Here is a 25,436-nt window from a genome sequence, read left to right as displayed (position 1 = left end):
ATGTGAAAAAAAGTAAATATTAAAGAAAGCATTCTGGACATAAGTGATAAATTGCATGAAGTTGTGGGTATCAGAATCCACGTTTGTGAATAGGCCAATTTATTGACAGCGTGGAGTGAATGTAAGCGAGAAATGGCACCTGAAGTTAGTGTGGATTGAAATGAGTGGGTGAATGTACAGCAGCCTCTCTGTCAAGGCAAAAGAAAGCTGATAACTGCATTTCAGACTTTATTCAAAACCAATTGGTCTTTGTCCTCAAGTATTAAAAATTCACACTGACTCAGAAAACTCATTCAGGGTCAATAATAGCTGAGACATAATCGGGGACTAGTTTGCAGAAGGGAGGTAATGAGCTGAGCATGGTGAGTTGAGAGTGCTTTCGAGACAGTGACACACACATGTCAAGTTGGCAGTTGAATTTGGAGGTCTAGAAATAAGGACTGTGCTGGAAATGTAAATTTGCGAATATGTGGATACAGAAAACCCCATATTATTATATATTGCTGAAGATTTAGTGGCACATTATATGAAATGCTTTTGGTGACTGTAAAACAGAAATTAAAATAATTAGTAATGAGCTGTTTTTCCACACCAGTTTCTCAGCTGTTTATTCCTGAAATACTATTTGAAATGTGACAGTAAAAAGAAATTAATACCTCAACCACAGTTTCTAGGAGATAGACCATATTTGGTGTATCTCCATTTTGCCGTCAGTCCTCTCTGCTTCATTTTGTCCTTTTCTTTGTCCCAAATTATTTATTAAAGTGAGAAATTTGGGGAGTAGATTCTTACTGCAGGTATTCTAGGATATAGAAGTAGACACTCTATAATCTTACTCTATCTCTTGTTTGTTTATAGCTGAAAGAGAACCTTTATGAATATGTTTGACTTCTGTAGTGTTTGCCAATTCCAGATTGCCTTTATTATCTGTTTAAGAAACAGAAAGAAAATACAGGGAGAAGTTATATTTGTAGTGAATAATTGCTAGGCTCAAACTCACTGTTAAAGGCATTAACTCTTCCTGAGTTAGAATGGACCACAGTTGTATAAAAGTGGCTTCTGAGTGGAATGATCTTAAAACCTTTTTTAAAATGAAGTTTAATATGCTCATAGATTAAAAATATGTAATTCTGTAGAGCCTGATGTAGAAAACATCCTCTTCCTCTGCTAACAGCCAGCACCACCCACAGTCACTTCTTACTCTTGAAGAGATTCTTTAGGTATTTATTCTCAATTGCTGCATTTTGTGCTTACCTTGCTACTAGTTGACTTTTTTAGTTTTCATCTCACTCTTTCATTGTGTGAGAACTCATGGGGCCCTTCCCATTTGGAAGCTCTTATCATTCTGTTTTGTTTTAAAAGTATGTAATATGTTGATGATTTTTCTCCCGTCTGCTTCCTTTTTCTTGGTGAAACATCAGCAATTCAGTTTTTGGACCTCTTGGACTAGTTCTCTAATTTTTATACTCTTTCTCTGCCGTTTTCCGTCTCTGTCTTTGCTGCTAAATTGGAGGGAGAATTCAGTTTTTATCTTCAAACGCCTCTATCACGTTTTTTATTTTCACTATCATATTTAAGTTTCATGAGTTCCTTTTTATGTTTTGAATTCTTTTCATAGCATTTTTTACTTGTTTCAAGGATGCAGTATCTTCTCTTAACTCTCTGAGTCTTTTTGAGTTTTTCTTCTCACTGCCCAGTGATTGCTTTTTTCAGGTGGTTTCCTGTTGTTGGGTTGGCCAGACTTTCCAGAGAAAGGTCTTCCAGTTTCTTGCCCCCAGTGTGTGGGCTGGCTGTCCTCATTCTGGGTGTGGGGTGGGGGGAAAAGACTGGATACCTCAGCCTTCACTGTGTAAATGATCCTGTCAGCTGCCCATCAAAACCCAGTTCTAGAAAGTGGAACTCTTTAGGAATGCATTTCTAGTCCTTTGCTAGAAATTAGGGAGTGCTAGATAGCCAGCTATTTAAGGATAGGGGATGCGGAGATTCAGCTGTTCCTTCAGTTTTCCAGTCTTAGCCCCACCCTTATCCCCAACTTTTACTGCTGCCAATTTCCTAAGCCTTTACGGAGGCTCTAAGTGTAAGTTGGTTTCTTCTTGCCTGGGTTAGCTAAGTCCCTGACTACTTAGCCATCTGCTTTCTAGTTTCCAAATTGTTTCCTTTCACATTTTCTTCTTCCTTATGAGTTTGTGCATTTTAAACTGTACAGTGTTTTAGAAGAATTTTAGGAAGGAGTTAAAGTACATGACTACATTAGTTTCACCTTTTTTGTCTATAAGTGTTTTCGAAACCATAAGCAAAACTATTTGTTTTGAAGCAAACATTAGGGTAGGTATAATTTTATTTTATTTTTGTATTTTTAACAGGCACCTAAGTTGATGAATTTATTAAGAGTATCATTTACCAAGGTGTTGTACAACTCAAAAATGTATTCCTCTGATAAAGCACAATTCAAATTATCCTGCAGCTTTATTCTTTGTTCCTGTCATGCAAATAATATCCCTTCCTTTTTAAATCCTCTGACTTTTGTCTTCCCCGTGTATAAAAATTTCTGTGGCAAGTCACTTAGGATTTTAATTTTCATTCTTAGGCCTTTCTAAAATGTTTTGGAGTATAAATGTTCCTCAGTTGTCTCCTTGTATTAGTATCTGTATGCATTAATAATATCACAAACACATGCTTTTTAGTGTCTTTGTCTACTAATTATAACATCTGTGTCAGTTCTAGGTTGGTTTCGATGGATTGATTTTTCTTCTTATATATGTTTCATTTTTCTCCTCCTTTGCCTGTCAATTTATTTTTTAAGATTTTTTTTTATGAGGACCATTTTTAAAGTCTTATTGAATTTGTTACAACATTGCTTCTGTTTTATGTTTTGGTTTTTTGGCCCCGAGGCATGTGGGATCTTAGCTCCCCAACCAGGGATTGAACCCTCACCCCCAGCATTGGAAGGCAAAGTCTTAACCACTGGACTGCCAGGGAAGTCCCTGCTTGTTAATTTCTGATTAGATGCCAGATAGTGTGAATTTTACCTTGTTGGGGGGACATATTCCTGTAGTTATTCTTGGGCTTTGTTCTGGGACACAGTTAAATGGGAAACAGTTCGATCCTTTTATATCTTGCTTTTAAGATTTATTCAGGCAGTGTTTGGAGCAGTGTTCAGACTACTGACTAATTATTTTCCACTAGTGAGGCAAGACCTCTGCACTTTACCCAGTGTCTGTATATCATGAAGTCTTTCCCGTCTGGCTCTGTGTGAGAACCTGGCACTTATACCTTGAATCCTTTGGCTAGTTCTTTCTCTGGCCTCTGGTATTTCTTCCCACATATGCGCTGATCAGTGTTCAGTTGAATACTTGAGTCAACTTTGTGCAGATCTCCAGAGTTCTCTTTCTGTGCAGCTCTTTCCAGTGTTCTTTTTGGTGAGCTCTAGCTGCTTTGGTCTCCCAAGATGCTAAGCTTAGTCATCTCAACTCAGAGAGGCAGCCTGGCACTGTTCCCAGGGCTGCAGCCTAGAGATTCCCAAGCCAGGGAGCCGGGACAGTAATGGGTCTTACTTCATTGATTTCCCATCTCTCAGCCTCATTGTCCTATTGCCTGAGGTCCAGAGGCTTGAGGACTGATGTTTCGCCTGGTTTTTTTGGTTTGTTTTTTTGTTTTGTTTTCTTTTTTGGTTTTTTTTTTTTTTTTTGGTTGTTTCAGGCAAGAGAGTCTTGTTCATGTTACTTTATCTTGGCCTGAAGCAGAAGTCCTTTATTTGTACGGATGTAGAGACACTTATAGGTTCATTAACATATAAACATACATACACACACACATACACACAGGGAACTTTATTAAATTTATCTATAAAAAATTGATAAAATACAAATTTTAGTGAGAAAATATCAACAGTTTTCAACATAAAAATTAAAATCTGGATTTTAAAATTGGTTTTTATTGCCACAGTAGAGGTATATCTACACATTTTATATTCGGCACACAGATAACCCTGACTGACGTTCCCAGTTTCTTGACTCATTGACTCCTCGGGTCTGTCAGTTTGTCATGGTGTCCCCTAGGTGAAAAGAAATGCTTCATAGTTTTTCTTCTTATTATTAAATAGTTACTTCCAAACAACTTAGTTTATCAACACAACTTAAACTGAAAAAAAGTTTATTTTATTTATAAATAGCCACATTATTTATTAATGGGATTTGTTTTTCTTTGGGGCACTGTTCACATTCTCAAACCTGGGAATCAGATTGGACACTACCACCCTGTTTTCCTGTTCCACATTGATTTTTGCATGGACTTGGCTTTTTATTACAGCAACCACTGAAAACCTAGCATCGCAAAGATAAGACATCATCACAAGGAATGTAGCGTGATCTAATATTGATAAAGTCCAGTATTTTGAGCTAGAAGTTTGCATGGTATCTGACAGACATCAACTATTGCTGTTTCCCTTGAAATTTCAAGTACCCCGTGGTACCCCTGTGAGCATACTGTGGTATCTCTGAGTTTACTCCTTGGGAACACGTAGATGGCCTACCATAGGTTGGTGTGCTTTGTTTTGTTTCTCGTTTCCCCTCACAACATTTGGGTGCATTTTCATACTAATGATATTAACAGAAAATAGAGGCAGAATCATATACTTTAAGAACTTATTTCTATCCCTATTGGCTGAGTTCCATAGATTTTTTTCCTAGCCTGGCCTCTGCAGACATATGAGTTGTAGTAGAAAGCTGTTTTTTTAATACCAGTTTTATTTTCTTTGATTGGAATCTCACAGTTCAGTAAATAGTAATCATTAAAGATGAAAGTTCAACAACAGGTATTGTTTATGTATGGTACCTGGCACTGAGCCATATGCATTTATTTATACCATTCTTATGTTTATTTATAAATTTATATTGTTTTTAGTTTTTAAAGAATTCATATTTATGAAATATTTATAAATATATTTGTATATTATCTCTAAAGCTTAAAGCAAGAAGTGGTTCTGAAATTATTATATATTAGGTGAAAGGGAAGTATGGCCAACTCTACTTCTAAACCTCCCTATAGCTTGGCAGTGTTTTCAGCCTGGGGCTCACTAAGTCATTTGAAGATACCAAGGAAATGAAACGTAGATGTTCTCTACTAAAACTAGTATTTAAGATGGTATGGTTAAAGAGTAACTGGTACAGTTCACTGTTTTCAAAGTAAGGTCTGATAGAAATACAGTTAAGACTATTCTCACATTTATTCCTTGTTGTGATTATTTTTATAATGAAATGGTTCTATAATTACTACTTGAAATGCTTAAAACAAATGGCATTTGTCTTATATAGTAATGTCTGTTGGCAAAATACTTTTCCTAATCTTGAATTCAGCCAATGTTATTAAAAGTAGTTGTAACGATATGGAAAAATCGGTGAATTTTAGAATGAAAATATTGGTTCAGTTCCTAAAATGTCAAGGTGTTCGTTAGTTCACCTTGACAGGTGACTTGCTTAAATTAACCTCGATGACCTTGTATTTACTCATAAGTAAAATATAGGAATGATAACACACTTTTCATGATAACCTGAGGATGACACTATACATAAGTTTCTTAGTACGTAAGAGCACTGCAGGGGTTGTGATTGCCTTGTTCACTCTTACACTCTTAGTATCTGGCTCCATGCTTTTGGTACATAGTAAGTGCTCAACAAATATTTGTTGAATTAGCTATCAATACCCAGTAGTCTCACACTCAGGCTTTTGGCCAAGAGAAGAATTTAAAAGGTATATAATGTCATAGCAAAACAATGCAAGCATAGCTTAATAATTGCAACAGGTTATTATTATGAAAGACGTGCTCTCTCTTTGAAAAGAAAAATTTGTAATAGTATGCTTTGTAAATTTTTAGGAGGAGCAAAATCGAGGCAAGCCTAATTGGGAGCATCTCAATGAAGATTTACATGTACTGATCACTGTGGAAGATGCTCAAAACAGAGCCGAGATCAAACTGAAGAGAGCTGTTGAGGAGGTGAAGAAATTACTGGTACCTGCAGTAAGTAATAATTTCCAAATCATTTACTATAGAATAATAGACAAACATAGACGTTGCTCCAGTCCTTAAATGGGAAAATCTGTTCCCTGTTTATTTTTCGTGAAGGGAATGTTGTGAGGGGAGCAAACTCAATTAGTGGCCTGTTTTTTCAAAAGTATTATTACCTTTGCATCACTCTGTTATAGGGTAGGAGTGTAGGTGCATCATCAGTAAGCAGGGTGATGAAAGCTTTCTCTCTTCTTCTGGATCAGTTTCTCATTGCAAGCAAGTAACGGGTGTACAGAAGTCTGTACAAATGAATACTTCACGTTGGGTGAGCTGTGTTAGTGGGAGCACATTGAGTTGTCTGTGGGTTCCACGTACTCTACTGGCATATATCATTGTTTACCACAGAAAGGTTAATGTTTCATAGTGAAATTTTCCCATAATATGGTAAGATTTTCTTTTAGAAAAATAAGAGCTAACTTTTACTAATGTACCAAGCACCATTCTGAGCACTTCTCACACTTTTAACTCACTTAATATTTCTAAGATAATAAAAACTATTGAAGTTCATACTTAGGGATTGTAGATAAGACACGAAAAGGAATTTTGGAGGGTGACATAAGAAAAGACCCCAAGGAGAGAGGAGTCACTGAGGCTGGAGAAAAACCAGGAGTGTGGAGTCCTGGAAGCCAAGAGAAGTTTGTTGCTGAAGATTGTTCAGTTAAGATAAGAAAGGGGAGTTAACCATTGGATTTAGCAAGTAGTAGTCATTGGTGACCTTGCCAAACAGATTTTTGGATGGTGGATTTAAAAGCCTGATTAGCTCAAGTTCAAGAAAGAATGGGACAACAGAAAAAGGAGTTGAAATTTTTTTCCCCTAAGATTTCATTATTTATGTAAATGATCCTTTCAGTACTCTTGACCTCTCAGTTCTTTTATTGCTTCATCTTCAGTGATCTTATCCTCCACTCCATATAAAGTGCATTTTAAATTTTAGTACTTTACTCATATTAAAATTTCTAAGTTGCCTTCCAGAAAATTTGTACCAATTTGTAGTCCTGCCAGTGTTACCTGAAAATACCTGTTTCTCAACAGTCTCAAACCCTGGGTATTACTAAACTTTTTAATCTTTAATCACAAAAATGTGAATACGATAATTCTCATAGTTCTTAAAAATATATTAGATGAGTTTTTATATTAGTTTTTTGTAACAAAAATTCTAAATCTTTATGGTCACATTTTGAACAGGTACACAATCCCTAGTTTCATATTGTTTCTGTGGGGAATACGATTCAGTTTACATATCATTTACAGAATGAACTTATAGCTAAAGTATGGCATTACCTTTGTATTATTTCAGTATAAATGTTTCTTACCTACCCGTGTAGAATAAGTTCTTCTTTGGAAAGAGGTAGAGAGTTGTGTATAGTTTAATGTTTTTGTGACTATTATGTTTAATGTTATATAGCAAAAGATCTAATCCTGACTTAAGGGACATGGGGGTGTGGAGGGGAGAGTTGGTAGACTTTGTGCTTGATTTTAAATTTTATAATTACATGTAATAAATATTCCATTTTGTATTTTACATCTGGAGATAAGGCTAATAAATCTCGGTAAAGGTTGTACCTGTGCTCCTTGTGACATGATTCTAATTTTTCTAATAATTTTGATGATTTGAATGTGTCTCCATCAGTTTACATAACACCACACACAACTTAATGTTTAGAGTTCAAACTTTTTAAATTCAAATTGGGGTTTCAAAACAACCTTACAAAGTAAGTTCTTTTCCCCCCATTTTTCCAGCAGGCACAAGAACTCAGAGAAACCTTAGCATTTTCTAATTTCACTGCAAAAGTAATAGGGATTTTGAGATGATCACACTTCATTCATTTGTAGAGTGATAATGTTTTACCTAACGAACTTGTTTACCCTGGATAATACCATTTTTATTTCAGATGTTTCTCTGATTTCAGTAATCTGTTTATTTTAATCTCTTGTTTCTTAAATCACAGAATAAACCATGCATAACTAGAGAAGAGTCATTTCTTTAGTTACATATAGTATAACTAGTCTGGCAAGTCTAAATCTGTTACCATCAAGTATCTACTAAAAATATCCTTTTCATTGTAGGTACAGTTAATCAGTTGTTTAATCTCATTTCCATAAATCTGAACCATACCTCCTCACATTCTTGAGATCTTCAGTATACTCTCATAAGTACAGTGAAACATTTTGTGAAAATCAAATCGTACTCACTGATAGAAAAGGACTATTGAGCAGTGCCCTGATTTTGCTCATCTTTGGGGACTTAGGTCATCCTTGGCAAAAACCAACTGCTGAGGTATTGATAAGTCTATCTCCAAAAGTATTTCTTGAAGACATGTATTCTTGCCAACCCAGTTAAAATAACCTGTCTTTTCACTTTTAGTCTTAACCCATTCAGTTCATTCTCTCATAAGTTAGTACGAGTGATTTTTTTTTTCTTTAAATCATATAAAGATTATCAGTGACTTGCCATTTCACTCCTCTGGAAGTGGGGTAACAAGTGAGTTATCTGCTCTGAAAATCCTTATTGTATACTGAAGAAATGGCTCTTAATTGTAAACAAGGTATGGGTAGTTGTAAAAATTTTAAAGTCAGAGAAGGAAAATGTTTATGAAATAATTAATTTTAGGACTTTTGATGGCGTCATATAAGTATAAAGTAAAATTTCACTTGTATATGTATTGGTTCTCTCCAAGTTAGCTTATAAATGGGAGAAAGACTTTTGAAGTACTAGGATGCAGTATAATGAAATGAGTGAAAAAACATTACTCCTCCTAAAAAGATTATGGGGAAATCCTCAAACTGCTAGAATTTTACTGAGTATATAGGTAGAACATTAAGCAAAGGTTATATAGGAAGAAACAATCATGTCAAGATTTGATATGGTAATAGCTTTCTTATTTTAAGTGAACCCTATAAGGAAATTAGTGTTACTTGGAATTATTAGGGACTTGTGATTCTGCATTTGTGATTTCTGGTTTTATGTAACTGCTTTGTTCTAAAAGTTAATTGGGTGGAAAAACTATAGCTTTTATGATTCTTACGGAGTTTTACAATATAGACTATTTCCTAATTTTAGCTAAATATTTAAGACAGGATATGTTGATCATTTTTGTTTGTTATTAGGCCGAATTGCAATGTGCTGCTATATGCCTTTCTATAAATTTTTGTTTCTTTAATTAAACTTCTATGATATAGTTACTAATTTAATATAACCCTATGATAAATTATTTCGTAATTAGACAAATGGTATTTTTTAGTAGATTATTTAATTACTAATTTTATATATCTAAACCTTAGGCTTTTAGACATGTGTGTTGAACTGGTTTATTATAATTAGAAAACTTTCTTCAGATGATATTTTAATGCTTGTTCTTATTCACATCATAATTCTCACACTTTTCCTTTGAACCTTTCAATATAAACTGGGCTGTTACATTTCTTGGCTGAACTTCTTACAGTCTTTGCTCAGCATTTACCTAATGTGCTTACAAATACACAGAATTTTGGGAAATTATGACTTCTTTGTCTATTCAAATCACTTTAACATAGATTTGATCCATACAGAGAGCTTGTATATTAAATTAATTTACTCACTTGCCAATTCTGTCATCAGATGTTTTTGTTTCCTTTATTCTTGCTACACTGATACTGTAATATGCTATAAATTCCCATTTCTTTTACCTTTTGTAACAGAGTATCTAAACCTGCTTTTAATTAATTTGGTCTTAATATCCTCATGTACATATTAGGACAATTGATTAGTTATTGTGCAGGCCCTTGTTAACCATTTTAAGGACTTCAGCTTTTAGTCTAGAATGGGTGAAACCATTGGAGTGCTTAAGGAGAGGGGAATGACATGATCTGATTAATATTCTATAAGGCTTGCTGGCCTGCTCTGTTTAAAACAGAATAAAGAACACAAAGTGAAAGGAAGCTCTTGTAGGAGTCCGCAAATTATGGCCCATGGGCCAAATCCAGCCTCCCACCTGTGTTTGAATAGCCCATGAACTAAGAATGGTTTTTACATTTTTTAATGGCTGGGGAAAAAAATCAGAAGAATAATATTTGGAGAAGAAGAATACATCATGAAATGTGAAACTTATATGAAATTCAAATTGCATTGTCTGACAAGTTTTACTGAAACACAGCCATGCTTATGCTTATTCATTTATGTGTTGTCTGTGGCTGCTTCTGTGCTCCAGTGGTGAGTTGAGTAACTGCCACAGAGACCATATGCCCAGAAAAGCCATTTACTGTCCAGCTCATTACAGAAAAAGTTTGCCAATTCCTGGACCATTGCATTAATTCAGACGAGAGGTGATGATGGGTTGGGCCAGTGTAGCCATAGCGGTGAGTCATGGTCTGATTGTGAGCATATTTTTAAAGTGAAACTGGCAGGTTTTGCTAATGGATTGTCTGTGGGATGTTAGAAAGCAAGGCATCAAGGATGACACCAGGGCTTCCCTGGTGGCACAGTGGTTGGGAGTCCGCCTGCCGATGTAGGGGACACGGGTTCGTGCCCCGGTCCGGAAAGATCCCACGTGCTGCGGAGCTGGGCCCGTGAGCCGTGGCCGCTGAGCCTGCGCTCCGCAACGGGAGAGGCCACAACAGTGAGAGGCCCTCGTACCGCAAAAAAAAAAAAAAAAAAAAGGATGACACCAAGATTTTTAGCCTGAACAACTGGAAGGATATAATTGCTGTTACCTTGATGAAGGATATGTTAGGAACAGATTTGGAAGAGATTACTTGGAACTCAGTTTTGGATCTAGTAAATTTGAGATGCCTGTTGGCTATCCAAGTGTAGCTATTCTAGTATTCTATTCAGATTAACAAATACTTATTCCAGGTTGGCTGTATTTTAGAACACTAGGGGTACAGAAAATTATTTAAGGCAAGATCTTTAATATTTAGGCAATGACATTTCCCTAACTGTATTTCATGAGATACTTTTCATAGGTATTTGGGGTAAAGGAAGCCTTTAATATGCTAGTAAGTATTGTGAAGCTCTGGTAGAAACCACTTCCAAATTTAATTGACCATCAAAATTTTTTTTCTGAGAGTGTATTCACATCTAGCGTTATAGAGATACCTGTTTGAGAAATAATCTGGAAACTCATGATTTAAATACATATGAGCTGTCTTTTTTTTTTTTTTTTTTTTTTGCGGTATGCGGGCCTCTCACTGTTGTGGCCTCTCCCGTTGCGGAGCGCAGGCTCAGCGGCCATGGCTCACGGGCCCAGCCGCTCCGCGGCATGTGGGATCTTCCAGGACCGGGGCACGAACCCGTGTCCCCTGCATCGGCAGGCGGACTCTCAACCACTGCGCCACCAGGGAAGCCCGAGCTGTCTTTTTAATGCTGAAGAATAGTCATTTTGAAGACATGAAGGAAGAAGAGGTGCTTCTTGAGGAATTTTTTCCTTTTTTTTTTTTTTACACATAAAATAAAAACTCATTCATTTGAAATGTACAGTTTGGCCCTTGACAACTGTATACACTTACAGCCACTTCCACAGTCAGAATTTGCATCACGCCAAAAAGTTTTCTCTTAACCCTTTGCTATCAATTAACTACCCCCCCACGCAACTACTGGGGTTAGTTTTGCCTTTTTTTCTATTATGATCTAAAAACTTAATTTTTTTCCCCCAGCTTTATTGGTATAAGATTGACAAATAAAAATTGTTTCTATTTAGGACGTACAAGTGCTTTTTTTTTTAAGGTGTACAATGTGATGATTTGATATACATATATACATTGTGAAATGATTATCACAATCAAGTTAATTAACACATTCATCATCCCACATAGTTACTCTTTTTTTATTTGTACGATCTACTCTCTAAGTAAATTTCAGTTGTACAGTGTTATTAACTGTAACCACCATGCTGTACCTTAGACCCCCAGAACTTACTTATCTCATAACTGAGAGTTTGTACCCTTTTATGGACATCACCCCATTTCCCCTACCGCCCCTCCCTTCCCCCAGCACCTGGCAACCACCATTCTACTCTCTGGTTTTATGAATTTACCTATTTTAGATCAGTTTGTCTTTTCTAGATTTCATTTTTTGTGCCTGTCTTTCATGTGGCGTGGCTTTTTTGAGGTTCCTCCATGCTATTACATGTGTCAGTGGGTTGTTCCTTTTTATTGATAATTAGTATTCCATTTGAATACATAAGCCACAGTTTGTTTATCCTTTCACCTGTTGAAGTTTTAATTTTTATTTCTCTGAATACAAATGATGTGGAGCATCTTTTCATGTGCTGCTTGAGAAATCATATATCTTCTTTGATGAAGTATCTTTAAATCTTTCTATCATTCTTCATTGGCTTTTCTTTTTTATTTACTATTAAAACAGTTCTTTTTATATATTGGGAATAAATCCTTTATTGGACAAATATTCTAATCTGTGGCTTGCCTTTGTCTTGTGGTTTTGTGGGAAGGCTTTTAATTACAAATCCCATTTCATTCATAAATATAGAACTTAGATTTTTCTCTTTCTTTTTTTGTATTTTTCAAGGAATTTGTCTTTGTCATCTAAGTTGAACTTTTTATCATGAAGTTGATCATAATATTCCCTTTTTATCTTTTTAAGGTATGTAGGATCTGTAGTAGTGTCCTTGCTTTCATTCATTATGTTTGTAATTTGTGACTTCCTTTTTTTTTTTTTTTTTGATCAGTCCAGCTCTAGAGCTTTATTAATTTTAATCATCTTTTACTGCTACATACCAGTTTTTGGTTTTGTTGATTTTTCTCTATTTGTTCCTTTTCTGTTTCATTGATTTCTGCTTTTATATATTCTTTCTACTTTATTAGGGTTTAACCTTATTTTCGCAGCTTCTTAAAGGTGGAAGATTAGTGACTTAAGACCTTTCTTTTACACTTCTGAGACCTTTTGTTTATACTAAAAATTTTCTCTCTGAATAATGCTTTACCTGCATCTCAAATATAATATTATACTGTATTTTTATTACCATTCACTTCACAGTATTTTCTAATTATTTTCATGATTTCTTCTTTGACCTATGGGTTATTTCCAAATGTTTCCAAATATTTGGGACTTTTAAATTAATCTTATTGTGACTGATTTCTAACTTAATTCTGTTCTTCTCAGAAAATGTTTTCTATAAGATTTCATTCTCCTTGCATCTAATTAGGACTTTTTTATATTGCATCATATTGTCTGTTTTGGTGAATATCCCTTTTACACTTAAAAGCACATGTATTTTGCAGTAGTTGGGTATGTGTTTTATAAATGTCATTTAGATGAAGGTGGTTGAAAATGTTCAGGTCTTCTATCCTTACCCATTTTCCCCCTATTTTTGTTAATTACTAAAAGAGATGCGTAAAGATCTCCATTCATTCATTGTAATAATATTCATGCATACTAGCGTGTTCTCCTTGAAGGCACTGAAATGGCAGACTAATTTGATGTGTGCACATGTGTACATGTGTGTATGTATAGCTTACACAACCTGTATGAACAGTTTGGCATCATTAAAAGATTTCACTCTTCATTTTATGTAATGGCAATTTTCCCCTTGTTTTAATTTTGAAGTCTTTGTCTCCCTCTCCCCCTCAAATGCCAATTATTTAATGCAACACATTTTCTAGAGCGATAGTAACAAGCAGTATATAGGTGGCAATCAGTGTTAAAGAAGATGTTATAGAGGTTTACAGGAAGATGTCACAGTGGACTGGGGTATTTAGGGGAGAAGATTTCACATAGGTGGGTGAGACTTGAGCTGGAACTTCAAGATACAAAGTTCCTAGAGACAGAGGGGATTAGTGTATATGCATTTTAGAGGTGGAGAGTTGTGCATTTCAAGTCATTAAAGTGGTAACAAATGCAGTAGGATTGCACAAATCATGCAGGGTCAGAGACTGTCACTTAAACTCAGAACTTTTATTTCCTTATTTGTAAAATTGGGTTGTTGTTGCTTACTTGCCTTAGAAGGACTTTGTAAAGGTAAAAGTTATTATTTTAGTTATGTGAAAGTGCAAGACACATGTTTCCTCATTTCTCCTCTTTTTCTTTATGTTATATGGATTGATTACCTCAGCTACATCATTGGCCATGCCAGTTACAAGCTCATTCCTGGTCACAGGAGGCACCATGCCAAAAGAAAGTGATTCTGTCCCTAACTGCAAAAGGCACCCTAATTGCTAGTCCATGATCTCACCAATATACCTTTTTGCTTACAGCGGCATAATAAATAAGAAAATTGTAAACCACTTAATGTTACTTAAAAAAATAACGTGTATACAAGTCTCTCCGTCCCCCCCACTCCCCCTCACTCACTCACTGTGGGAGTCCATCTACCATCTCGGGTATCAGGTGCCATCCCTCTTTCAATTAATTCTCATTCTGTTTTGTTGGAAAAGAATACTGTTTCATCATTAGCTAAGACATATGGATGCATATCCTGTGATCTTTTCTAGTCTCCTCTGAAGGGACATAAAAAACACTAGAACAGTGGAAGTCGGGGAATATTACTGATATGAAGACTGGGAAAGTAGAAGTGAGGGATATATGCTCAAATGTCTTTTTTTCTCACTATAATTTTTCCTTTCTTTCAATAAGAATGGGGGTAAAAGATTTCTGTTGGGGAGATGTAATACTAAACTGAAAAGACGAAATGAGTCACCATAGCCTGTATTAGAGAAATTAAGTGATTTCAGGCAGTTGAAGTTTACACTGTCTCATAATTTTAAGACCAGCTTTGGTACACAAGATGCCACTAGTCCCAGACAATTCATAAAGTGTTTGTTTCACTTTCTTACTTTATGGGGGGTATAAGCATGTCCTTTTTTTTTTTGGCCTCTTTAAGTTTGTTTATAGGTATTTGAGGAGTTGAACATGAGTTGGTTTTGAATATATAGCTGATCTCTTTATGAAAGCATTTATAAACGTAGAGCTCAGTAATATTAACCTAAGTAATTGATCTAGTAGATTCTGAGGAATTTCCAGCTGAGGATTTTGAGATTTAAAGTTGTTGCCAGTTATTTCAGGAATATTATGAAATTTGAAAAAGATTATTTTGAAAAAAGTAACTTAAATTCACTTTTTATAAAAACTATAGTTGTCAATGTCATCATTATTTGGGAGAGTAATGAAAAGTGAAGGGTCCTTCACAAAAAGTTTTTTTATTAAGTTTGCTTTTCATGTTTCCCAGAGATTTGTTTCTTCTAGTGCTATCACCATCTGACTCATAGGTAACTGTGTATTAATTATCACCAGAAAATAAATGAAAACAATTAAAGAGTAAGTTAGGAAGAGAGGTAATGACTCTGGAGATAGTGTAGTCTCATCTTGGAGTTCAAGTTTTAAACTGGATTGTTAATGAACTGATGGCCCTGCATTTAGTTCTTGACCAAGGGATCAGTAATTGAAATCTGTGGTATGATTTCCCTCCTTTTCATGTTATTGGGAAAGAAGGTAAGGTATTAGAAGATACATTAAAAGACATCTAGCTGTAATGCACTTGCCCCTTGATAGAGCTGTAATGTGAGAGAGCATCTCTCTCATGTAAAGAGGGTGTTGCTACCGTTTTCTTCCTTGCACAACTATTTTAATCTGAATGGGAGATCTGTCTAGGGACCCAGAGTACAGTAATTAGCAGTCTCTTCAGATTGTCAGAGCAGAATTACCATTGTAATGGTTTAGCTGCAGGATAAAAGGATTGAATTTGGGTCTTCCTGTCTGCCAAACTAAATGAGTTGCCATGGGAATTTTTAAATGTGAGAGGCGTTTACGTAAAGCAATTTGGCGGGTTTGAATAAACTCATAAATTACAGGTTTGAAAGCAGCCAGTCCTTGCTTCCTCTCATATAGGCAGGACTGTATAGAAGGCTGATAGCTTCTTAAATTCTTCATGTGAATAAGCTGATCCATGCTTCCACGCAGATGATCCGATTACTATGGCTTGTCTTTTCACTGTAGTACAGTAAGCACATTTAAGAAAAGATGTATTCTTCCAGATCTCTGGAGGAAAAAAGTGACAACTCTAGACCTAAATTTGCCTTCCTAAATTAAGTGTATCTTCAGATAATGCTATTAAAGTGATTGTTTTGTTTTAATAAACATTAACCTAAGATTAACTTTAATTTTGCTTAGTGCACATAATAAATATATATCTTACACTTGTCATATTTGTCTCACAGAGATGAACATTTAAAGTTTTTTTGGAAAACAAGTAAGGCACTTATCCTCGTAAACTGGATTATTCAGGTTGCATGTAAATACTTGCAGAGAGAGCTTCGGCTCTCCCTGTCTCTCAAAAGAACTGGGTTTTAGTGGAATGACTTTTTAGTGAGAAAATGCTGCCGTAAGTGCCTCCGGTGGTGAACATCACTTATGCTTGTATAACCTCATTCGTCCTCAAGATATCAGTAATACTAATAGTTCTCGCACTGGCGGTTTATATCCACACTCCAGAAAAAACACTTAGTGAAATTTAAGTATTTATAATTTTGAGACTGTAAAATATTCTCACGCAATGAATAAGTCCTTTGGGGGGAAGTCTGTTAACGTTTTCAAGTCACGAGATTGAAGTTTTGTAAGGAAGGTGAAAAAGTGGTTGTTGCTAACCTTAGTAGCCTGTAAATGTAGATGAATCTTCAGAAATTTCACAAGGAGATGCAGGTATGTGGAATGATTGTTCAGTTCCGATGAGAAAGTATAAAATAAATATTTTTAAAGTACAGTAAATTTTATGTATTAGTCTTTACTACTTAAGGTATAGTTATCAAAGTAGTAGTCTCAAATTCTGTATTTCTAAGATTATTGTTGAACCTTAATAAATCAATAAAACTAGACCCAATGACAGGGAAGACTTTCTAAAAGTCACATTTAAATTTAGAACACAAAGACCATCATAGAAGTCCAGAACTCCTGGAATCAAAAGGGCGTTAGCATGTTATATGCTAAGTGTAAGGTACTCTGATGGGAGTGGGTGTGTACTGCTGGATAAACATGATGAGAGAGAAAAGTATTTGCAGAAGTTGAAATGTGCTGATTAATTTTTTCTTCCAGAGTGGGACAGTTTAATTCGATTTCACATCAGTTTCTTTGTATACCCCACCAGAATTGTAGCTGTGTTGTTCATTCTGCATTCGGCCAGTCACAGGAACATTGTTCCCACGAGAATTTTCACAAATAATTAAAAGCACTGTATGTTTGGATAGATAGCAGTCCATACAGACAGATTAAATTAAGAAAGTGTGACAAAGTGTAGATTTTAAGACTTCAATCACTATCAAACCAAAATTTTGTGAATCACTGAGCAGGTCTATGAGCTCTCTTTACTCCCGTTAAGCCATAATGTTGTCTGGAGGTGGGTTAGGCTTTTTAAAACGATCAGAGGGGCTTTTCCCCAGACTTGAAGCTTCAGTTTAATGAAGTTTCTTGGTGATAATAATAAAATGTGTCTTATCTACAAGTTCTCATAAATAAAGTCTTTGAAAAACATCTTTTTGTTCGTATAAGGATTCATTGAGGGGTAGCTTTTCTAAATACAAAATTTTGTGGGGGTTGGCAGTATAGATGGCTTACAACGCGGAATGTGAGGTGTTGCAAACACAAAACAGGGGATCTGGGCTTAGAATAATAGGGCAACGTACGTTCATTCCTGAAGAAATATTTTTGCAGTTTATATAGGAAGTCCTTCCGTTTTAATCTTGTATTCCATGCATCCCTCAGAATTTGTATGTTGAATTTGCTATATAACATTTTATACTTGCTTGTACCGTTTATTCTTAAATATTAGTGTTTCTATTCCACGATTACATATGCTGCTCACTGGCTGGGATAATGCAGTTTAGTTTTTTCTCTATTTTCCTATTAAGTGTATGGTGTTCTACACAAATCTCTAAAACTGATTTAAAATATAAATATTTTTATTAAAGAATTCAACTTATTTAATAGAAAAATAGGTGGGTGATTTCTCAGTGTGTCTTCTTCAGTTCAATTATTTTCATGCATCCCTTTAATTTGTTTGCATGCCCTTCTGATGGTTGGTAAGTAGCATCATGTTCCTTCTATATAGGTGAAACATTTGTAATCCATTCACTTTGTGTTAATGTACTTTGAAATTGGATTGACAAAAAAGTTAAGAAAACCAAATGCCCCATATTTTATTTAACTTGCTCTTATTTTTTGACCCTTATACTCAATTTTTCTTGACATTTCAAATGTTTTAGTGTTACATTTATAAGTAGAATTCAGATTAACTACCACTGTGAGATTTTAGTAGTATATTAATGATTCAGATGAGCATTTTAGTATTAAGACTGTCTCAGGTAAACTTATTTGGTAGCTCATCTCATGGCTTGAATTTTCTTCTGTATTTTTGATAGCTGAATTTTGAACATTTAATTTCAAAAGTGATACTAATAACAAGACTTCTCCTTTATGGGAATTACTCTGAAGCCTATATTGCAGGATTATATAAGTAGATGTGTTTTGTTTTTTATTCTCTTAACCTTTAATGCCTTTGTGGAGAAAAAATAATCTTTAATGTATAAATTAAATATAAATTGATTTGTTTTTAAAGTTATGCCATTAAACTGTCATGGCATCAGTATTTTTGCTAAACTTCTTTGTAGAATATACTATCTCCGAGCAAGTTAGCAGATTCATGAATTCGCTTACTTTGTGGTATTGTTTTATGAATTCTGTGAATGATGGCAGTATGCTCTGTTTAAATAAAATACCTTGATTACTGAGTTTAGCACCTGTGGAATTATAACATACTTGTAGAAATTAAAAGACGCACTTAGTGACTGTCAGAAGCAGTTCAGTTCACAGACTTCTACTGAGAAACTGCTGTTTACCAGGCTAGAAACCAAGACTTCAATACACAGAAAGATTTAGATTTAGTAATATAAATGAGAATAGGACAAAACTAATGAGTTTCCCAATTACTTATTTGATCACTTGATGCTTGTTCTTCAGAAATGTCATGCTCTCACTAAAGGTGGATACTTCCCAGCGTGATCTCTCTAATTTGTTCTTCTTGGGCAGTCTCATCAGTAACCATACCTCCAAGGACCACTGCCATAGTGATCATTTTTTATTATGCTTTTAATCTTGAACTCCAGTTCGCCAGTCTTTTCAGCACCTCCCCATGGATGACGTATAGGCATCTCAAACATAACATTTCCAAAAGTAAAATCACATCCTTCCCTGTCTTCCTCATACAGTGATTGCTACATTGTGTTCTCTCTGTGGATGACATTAGTTGCCTGGAAGTCATATGTCCTTCATTCCACCTCTGCTTTCCCCCAAGCCCCAGTCCTTTCCACGTACTTTCTCATCAGGTTCGGCTTCTGCCTCTTAATAGCACGTGACTCTTATCTTTTCTGTTGTCACTATTGGGCTAGATCCACTGGTACTCCCTCCTCGTTGCAGCTAGAGCTCACTCTCTTTTTTTCTCCTGTCGTTTTCTTCTTCTTTCAGTTTTGTTGAGATATAATTGACATACAGCACTGTAAGGTGTACACATAATGATTTGACTTACATCATGAAATGATTATCACAATAAGTTTAGTGAACACCCGTTGTCTCATACAGATACAGAATTAAATAAATAGGAAAATATATTTCCTTGTGATGAAGAACTCTTAGGATTTTCTCTTTTAACAATTTTCATATATAACATACAGCAGTATTTATATTTTTCATGTTGTACATTACATCCCTAGTACTTATTTATCTTATAGCAGGAAGTTTGTACCTTTTGATTGCCTTCATCCAATTCCCCCTTCCCCTACACCCCACCTCTGATAACCACAAATCTGATCTCTTTTTCCATGAGTTTGTTCTTTGAGGTATAATTGACCTACCATCTTATATTAGTTCCTGTTACACACATAGTGATTTGGTATTTCTATACATTTCGAAATGTTCACCACGATAAGTCTAGTTACCATCTGTCACCACACAAAGACACTGCATAGTTATTGACTGTATTCCCCATACTGTACATTTCATACCTGGGACTCATTTTGCAGCTCGAAGTTTGTACCTCTTAATCACCCTCACCTATTTCTTTCTGCCACTGCATCACCTATTTGTTCTCAGTATCTGTAACTCTCTTTCTGTTTTGTTATGTTTGTTCATTTGTTTTGTTTTTTAGATTCCACAGAGCTCTCTCTTTAGTATATAGAAGCACCATCACACTCCCTGTTACACGTTTGCAGTGGCTTTCTGTCACTGCATGGTAAAAATGAAAACTGTTAGCATGGCATTCATAGCTCATCTCCAGCTGGTGTGTACCTAACTTTGTTTCATGTTGCTTCTCCTTTACCCACTTATAGTCCCCCCTATATTAAATAACTTAAAGGTCCCAGAACACTCTTTGTTTATTTGGTGTATTATAGTGACCTCTGGATTGGATGTGGAGGAAGTGGATAGAAGGTTTTATAGTAGAAACTAAGATGGGAAAAGGCTCAGGAAAAACCACAAGAAAATTTTCTCTTAAATACTCAAGGGCTTTGAACGATTTAAAACTTCCAGTGAAAGACCAGCAAATAGGAAACTTTTTCCCTAAAAACACTACACAGTACTTGTCAGGTTTTTTAAACAAGTACATATTAATATGCAATAGTAGTAGTGTTTCGCTTTGTTATTCATAACCTCTTAAAGAAAAAGTTCTATTCTTTTTTAATCTCTAATACATTATTGTTTTGACAGGTGTGTTAAATAAGCATCTGCTTATGTTCATTGAACAAATATTTATTAGTATTATAGATACTAGGAACCTAATAATATAGTTGTTTTTTGAAATTAAGGTATGCAGTCTAGTCTGTTCTGCAACAAATGAAGAGGTGTGCTCCAAATAATAAACAATCAAAACTTTGGTTATAAAAAAAACTTTTGATTTATAAAAGGTTTTTCATGGGAAATTAGGAGAATTTCAAACTTGCAATAACAAAGTTATTTTTTCCTGTGGGAATTTCAATAATCAAAAGATTTTTGAAAAAGCTATAAATCTGGTACTGTAGACCCAAATTATAACAGGACAGATCCAGAGTTGATTTACTTCTAACTCTGGAACCAGAGCCATTGCCTTTTTACAATTAGCAGGTTATTCCTTACGTATTTATACCAAATATTTAAAGCATCGACCATCCTAACATAAAGCTCCTTGCCTATGGAACGTCAATCAAATTTTTACCAATAGTGGCTTGCCTGTATGTATGTTATTCTCTAATTCATTGCTTTCTATTTTCATTTCTTATCATGAAAACTCATGTTAGAAAAAAATAACCATTTTCTGTCTGTATATTAATACCAGTGGTAAGAATTGTGCCATCCCTCAAAATAATCATACAAAACTGAAGCACTAGCTCTTGTTGAGAAGAAGAAATACTTCTTCTGTAGTTTAAAAACCAAGTAAAGCAGTGATTCTTAGATTTGATCATGACTGTAGTTACAAGCCATTTAAAGTGTATTTGAACCACTCAGTCCTTTGTGGGTATTCCTAAATTAAAGAAATGCATTACAGCAATTTCTTTATAAAGCATACATCTTTTACATGAACCCAATTTTAGGTACTGATTTTTGTAAATTGCAAGTATTTGAAATATAAAATCTGCTAATGGAATCTAACATATTTAAGAGTATACTAATTTTATATATGTCTGGTATTTTCCATACTAAAAAAAAAAGTACAGGTAACTTTTCAGAACTATATATTGTACATACATGTGATACATACATATATATTTTACATGCGCACGTACACACGTATATACACACAAAAAAGCAGTAAGGAAGTACTAAAAGCAGTAAGCAATCAAAACAAGCAATATTTGTACTCCCTAATCTTTCTTTGTTGTTACTGGGCTAGCTTGTCAGGTGAATGCTGCCAGGCACAGAAAAAGTGATCATCAAGTTTACCATATACGTAACCTTTTTTGTGAGCTACAATATTTTAGTAACACTCTTAGCAGATAGTCAGTTTTCATGGGAAAAAAAGTGAGGAAATCACAGCTCTCTAATGCCTGAGAAAAAGCCCGAGTTGAAGGAACTGTTCAAGGAACTCAGTGGCATTATTCCCATTTGGTTAGCAATTGTTTTGTTTAGATTTTCTAAAAGATAAAACCAGGTTATTGAAGGTTCCGTAACCATGTACATTAGAAAAGCCTTTCTAGGACATAGTTTAACCTTGTGTGCATCTTCTGGAATGAAGTGGGGAGTACACGAATGCAGTTCATCTTCATGGTGTTTATTCAAAAGAAGTAGTCCCCCATCAGGAGAGCAATTTATAACAGTTTTCCTTTTTTCTTTTTGAATTTAATTTTTTTTATACAGCAGGTTATTAGTTATCTATTTTATTATAACAGAATTCTTTATAAAACAAAAGGTTAATGTTGAGCGCTAGGGAGCCATTAAACACCACCTGACACACATACAGTTGGTTTTACCCTCTAACCATCTCTCACTTCTATTCTTATCTCTCCATCCCCCCTGGAATCACCTCAGTTCGGATATCATTATGTGTTGCCTGGATTAGGAACCTGTAATTGCCTCTTAATCTTGATGATCTTGCTGTATTTTTCCAAATATTCTCCTTATTGAAGCTAGGGTGATGCTTCTAAAATAGAAATCTAATCATGATTCTCCTTAGGTTAAAACACTTGGATGACTTCTAATTACTCCAAGAAGTACGTCCAGTTGCTTGAGCATGACTTGCAGACTATTATTCCCTTACCAGCTTCATTACTTATTTCATACTCTTGATTCTAAATTTTTGAACATGTTCTTGTTTTCAGAACCAACTTCATTCTTTCTCCCCTCTTTAACTCTCACTCATCATTTAGGTCTCAAATTGTTATATTATTATGTAACGATACCCCGAAGCCTTCCCTCCCTGTTCATCACCAGCCCCAACTTCATTCAGTGCCGTTGCAGTGTGTTTCTGGAAGGTCCTTATTGTCAGTTTGTTCTCACTGCTTAATATTCTACTTCCAGCTCCTTTCCCCAGTCCCCCCGCCCCGCGCCCACCACCAGTTTCCAAGAGGGCAAACTATTCGTTAGTTAAAACCTGTCCAAGAGATAGTGTTTCAGTAAACATTTATATAATGAATATAATGTTTTAGGATTTCAAGGACTATAATATAAAAAATGTTGGTAGAATATTTCATAAAAATAGTAAGCTATAAAATTGAATAACAAATATTAAAGGAAAAATTCCATTCGTAATAAAACCTATGTGGGAATAAAAATGCTGTTTTCCTAGAGTGATAGATTATGGGTAATTTTAAAATACAATTTTAAAGCAACGTAGAAGCACCTAGATTTGAAAAGACAATATCTAAGTCAATTTGTTTGTAAGTCCCAGTGACTTCAGTGTTTTCTGCTTTCAGTTCCTGGGTATATCCTACTAAACAGACTAATGATCCTGTCCTTGGTAGCTTAAGATGGTACTGTTTTCTCCCTCCTTGGTGGTATATCATTGGTACCTTTTACAAAATAGATCAGTTTAGTGTATTTGGAAAGAAATCTATTGAGGCAGGTGCCTCCCTTCCCTGTTTTTTTGTTTTTTTTTTTTCCTCTTTTCTTTTCTTTCTTTTTTTTTTTTTTGGCCATGCCACGCCACATATAGGATCTTAGTTCCCTGACCAGGGATGGAACCCAGGCCCCCTGCATTGGAAGCACAGAGTCTTAATCACTGAACCGCCAGGGAAGTCAGTGCCTCCCTTCCTGGATGAACTCATCAGGTGTTATAGGGAATTCCTTGGCAGCCTGAACATACCTGTTCCCTTCCCAGCACATCTGTTGACAATTATGTACATTTAAACATCCAGCCAAGACTTGAGGTCGCAGCACACAACTGTCATCTGTGACTTACAGTGAGTTCCGTCTGCTCTCTGAAGAAAGAGCTCTCGGGTTTCTTACAATGCTTCCCAGCACTTACACTTTTTCACCACTTTTCAGTTTTGTTTCTATTGATAATTTTATGTTACTAAACGTTTATGGGTTCATTATTGGATACGGTGTGATTTTTACTGTTCATAAAACGCCTCAAAATACAGGGTAAACATAGCAGCCACAAAGAATACAGGAAGAGCCCAAACCCAAAATGACCATGCATAATCAGCTTGCTTAAGGAGAGTGGTTTTATTGGTTTACTGTAAAAATTAATAAGATTCAAATCTCTTAAGTAGAGGAAATTCCTAGATTGCTTTCCTCTAAGGTATGGTGTACTTTAGCACAACAGCTGTTCCACTCACAATTGGTCCTGCTATAGAAGAAAAGTTTTCTAAGGCAAGTTCAGTCAACTGCTGTATTTAACTTTCCCTGATTTATTTTATGCCTACTTTAAAATGAGGTTTTTAGGGCTTCCCTGGTGGCGCAGTGGTTGAGCGTCCGCCTGCCGATGCAGGGGACGCGGGTTCGTGCCTCGGTCCGGGAAGATCCCATATGCCGCGAAGCGGCTGGGCCCATGAGCCATGGCCACTGAGCCTGTGCGTCCGGAGCCCGTGCTCCGCAACGGGAGAGGCCACAACAGTGAAAAGCCCGCGTGCCACAAAATAAATAAATTTAAAAAAGGGTATAAAATGAGGTTTTTAGATTGCTATATAGATAGCTTCCCACTTAAGATATAGGAGAGTATTTGCAATTTACTTCAGAGGTAAAATATTTTTCATCCCTAAAGGACTGTGTTGTTTACATTCCAAATTTTATCTATTATTATTTGGTTCTTCAAGTGTGACTAAAGCGAACATGGCTTTCTCACTCTCACGGGATGGCTGAGTATAAGAAGTATTCAAGTGCTTTATTCACATGGTGGCCAAATTCCTATCTTTTGTTTAATTTTACCCTAAAGTGCAGCCAGTGGAAGAGATAATACTTGTGTTATATACCTTACAGAGTTATCAAGAGCATCAAATGAGATAAGAAAGGTTAAATTCTGTATAAACAGATAAAGTAGGAACTGTTAGTCAAATCCCAGGGGGGAGAAAAGTCTTTTAAAAAACGAAATACTTAATTAGCTTAATTTTTTTTCCCCCGACCAAGGAAAATTGATAAATGTCTCAACAATCTGCAACAAAAATTATAGTGCAAAAGACCACCTGCTCTGCCTTCACTGCCTTTGCTGCTTTGTGCGTCAGGGAGGTCAGATGCTGCCAGCTGGCATTTGAAGAAATTACCAACCTTTCTGCCTTCCCTACTTTGTTTTCCCTTGGCCTTAATTTAGTTCAAAGTTTTAGTCAACTGTTTATAATGAAGGTACCTTTAGATAGCTTATGAAGCAACAAAGAAAAAAGGTTAAGGTGGGAGTCAACCAAAATTAAGGGCCTCAGGTGTGTCACCATAATGACTATATCCAAAAATAGTTTGAATATAAGGAAAAGTGGCAGTGGTGACTTCAGATTGCTC

At 35.5% G+C, this 25,436-nt stretch overlaps 1 protein-coding gene across 7 annotated transcripts in view; it reads left to right on the top strand.

Moving 5' to 3' along the window:
- The window catches only part of QKI (QKI, KH domain containing RNA binding), a 148,376-nt gene that overhangs the window by 100,771 nt on the left and 22,169 nt on the right, over nt 1-25,436 (top strand). For all 7 annotated transcript variants that reach the window (XR_002891571.3, XM_024122634.3, XM_024122638.3 and 4 more), the window contains exon 4: nt 5,873-6,016. Coding sequence is in view for 6 of the 7 variants with exons in the window: in XM_024122634.3 (XP_023978402.1) it covers nt 5,873-6,016 (144 nt within the window). In the remaining variant the exon portion in view is untranslated. The remainder of the gene's footprint in view (nt 1-5,872; nt 6,017-25,436) is intronic.

This window comes from Physeter macrocephalus, chromosome 10, assembly GCF_002837175.3.
Source record: "Physeter macrocephalus isolate SW-GA chromosome 10, ASM283717v5, whole genome shotgun sequence".
Lineage (NCBI taxonomy): Eukaryota > Metazoa > Chordata > Mammalia > Artiodactyla > Physeteridae > Physeter > Physeter macrocephalus.
This window is presented reverse-complemented; position numbering and strand designations above follow the sequence as displayed.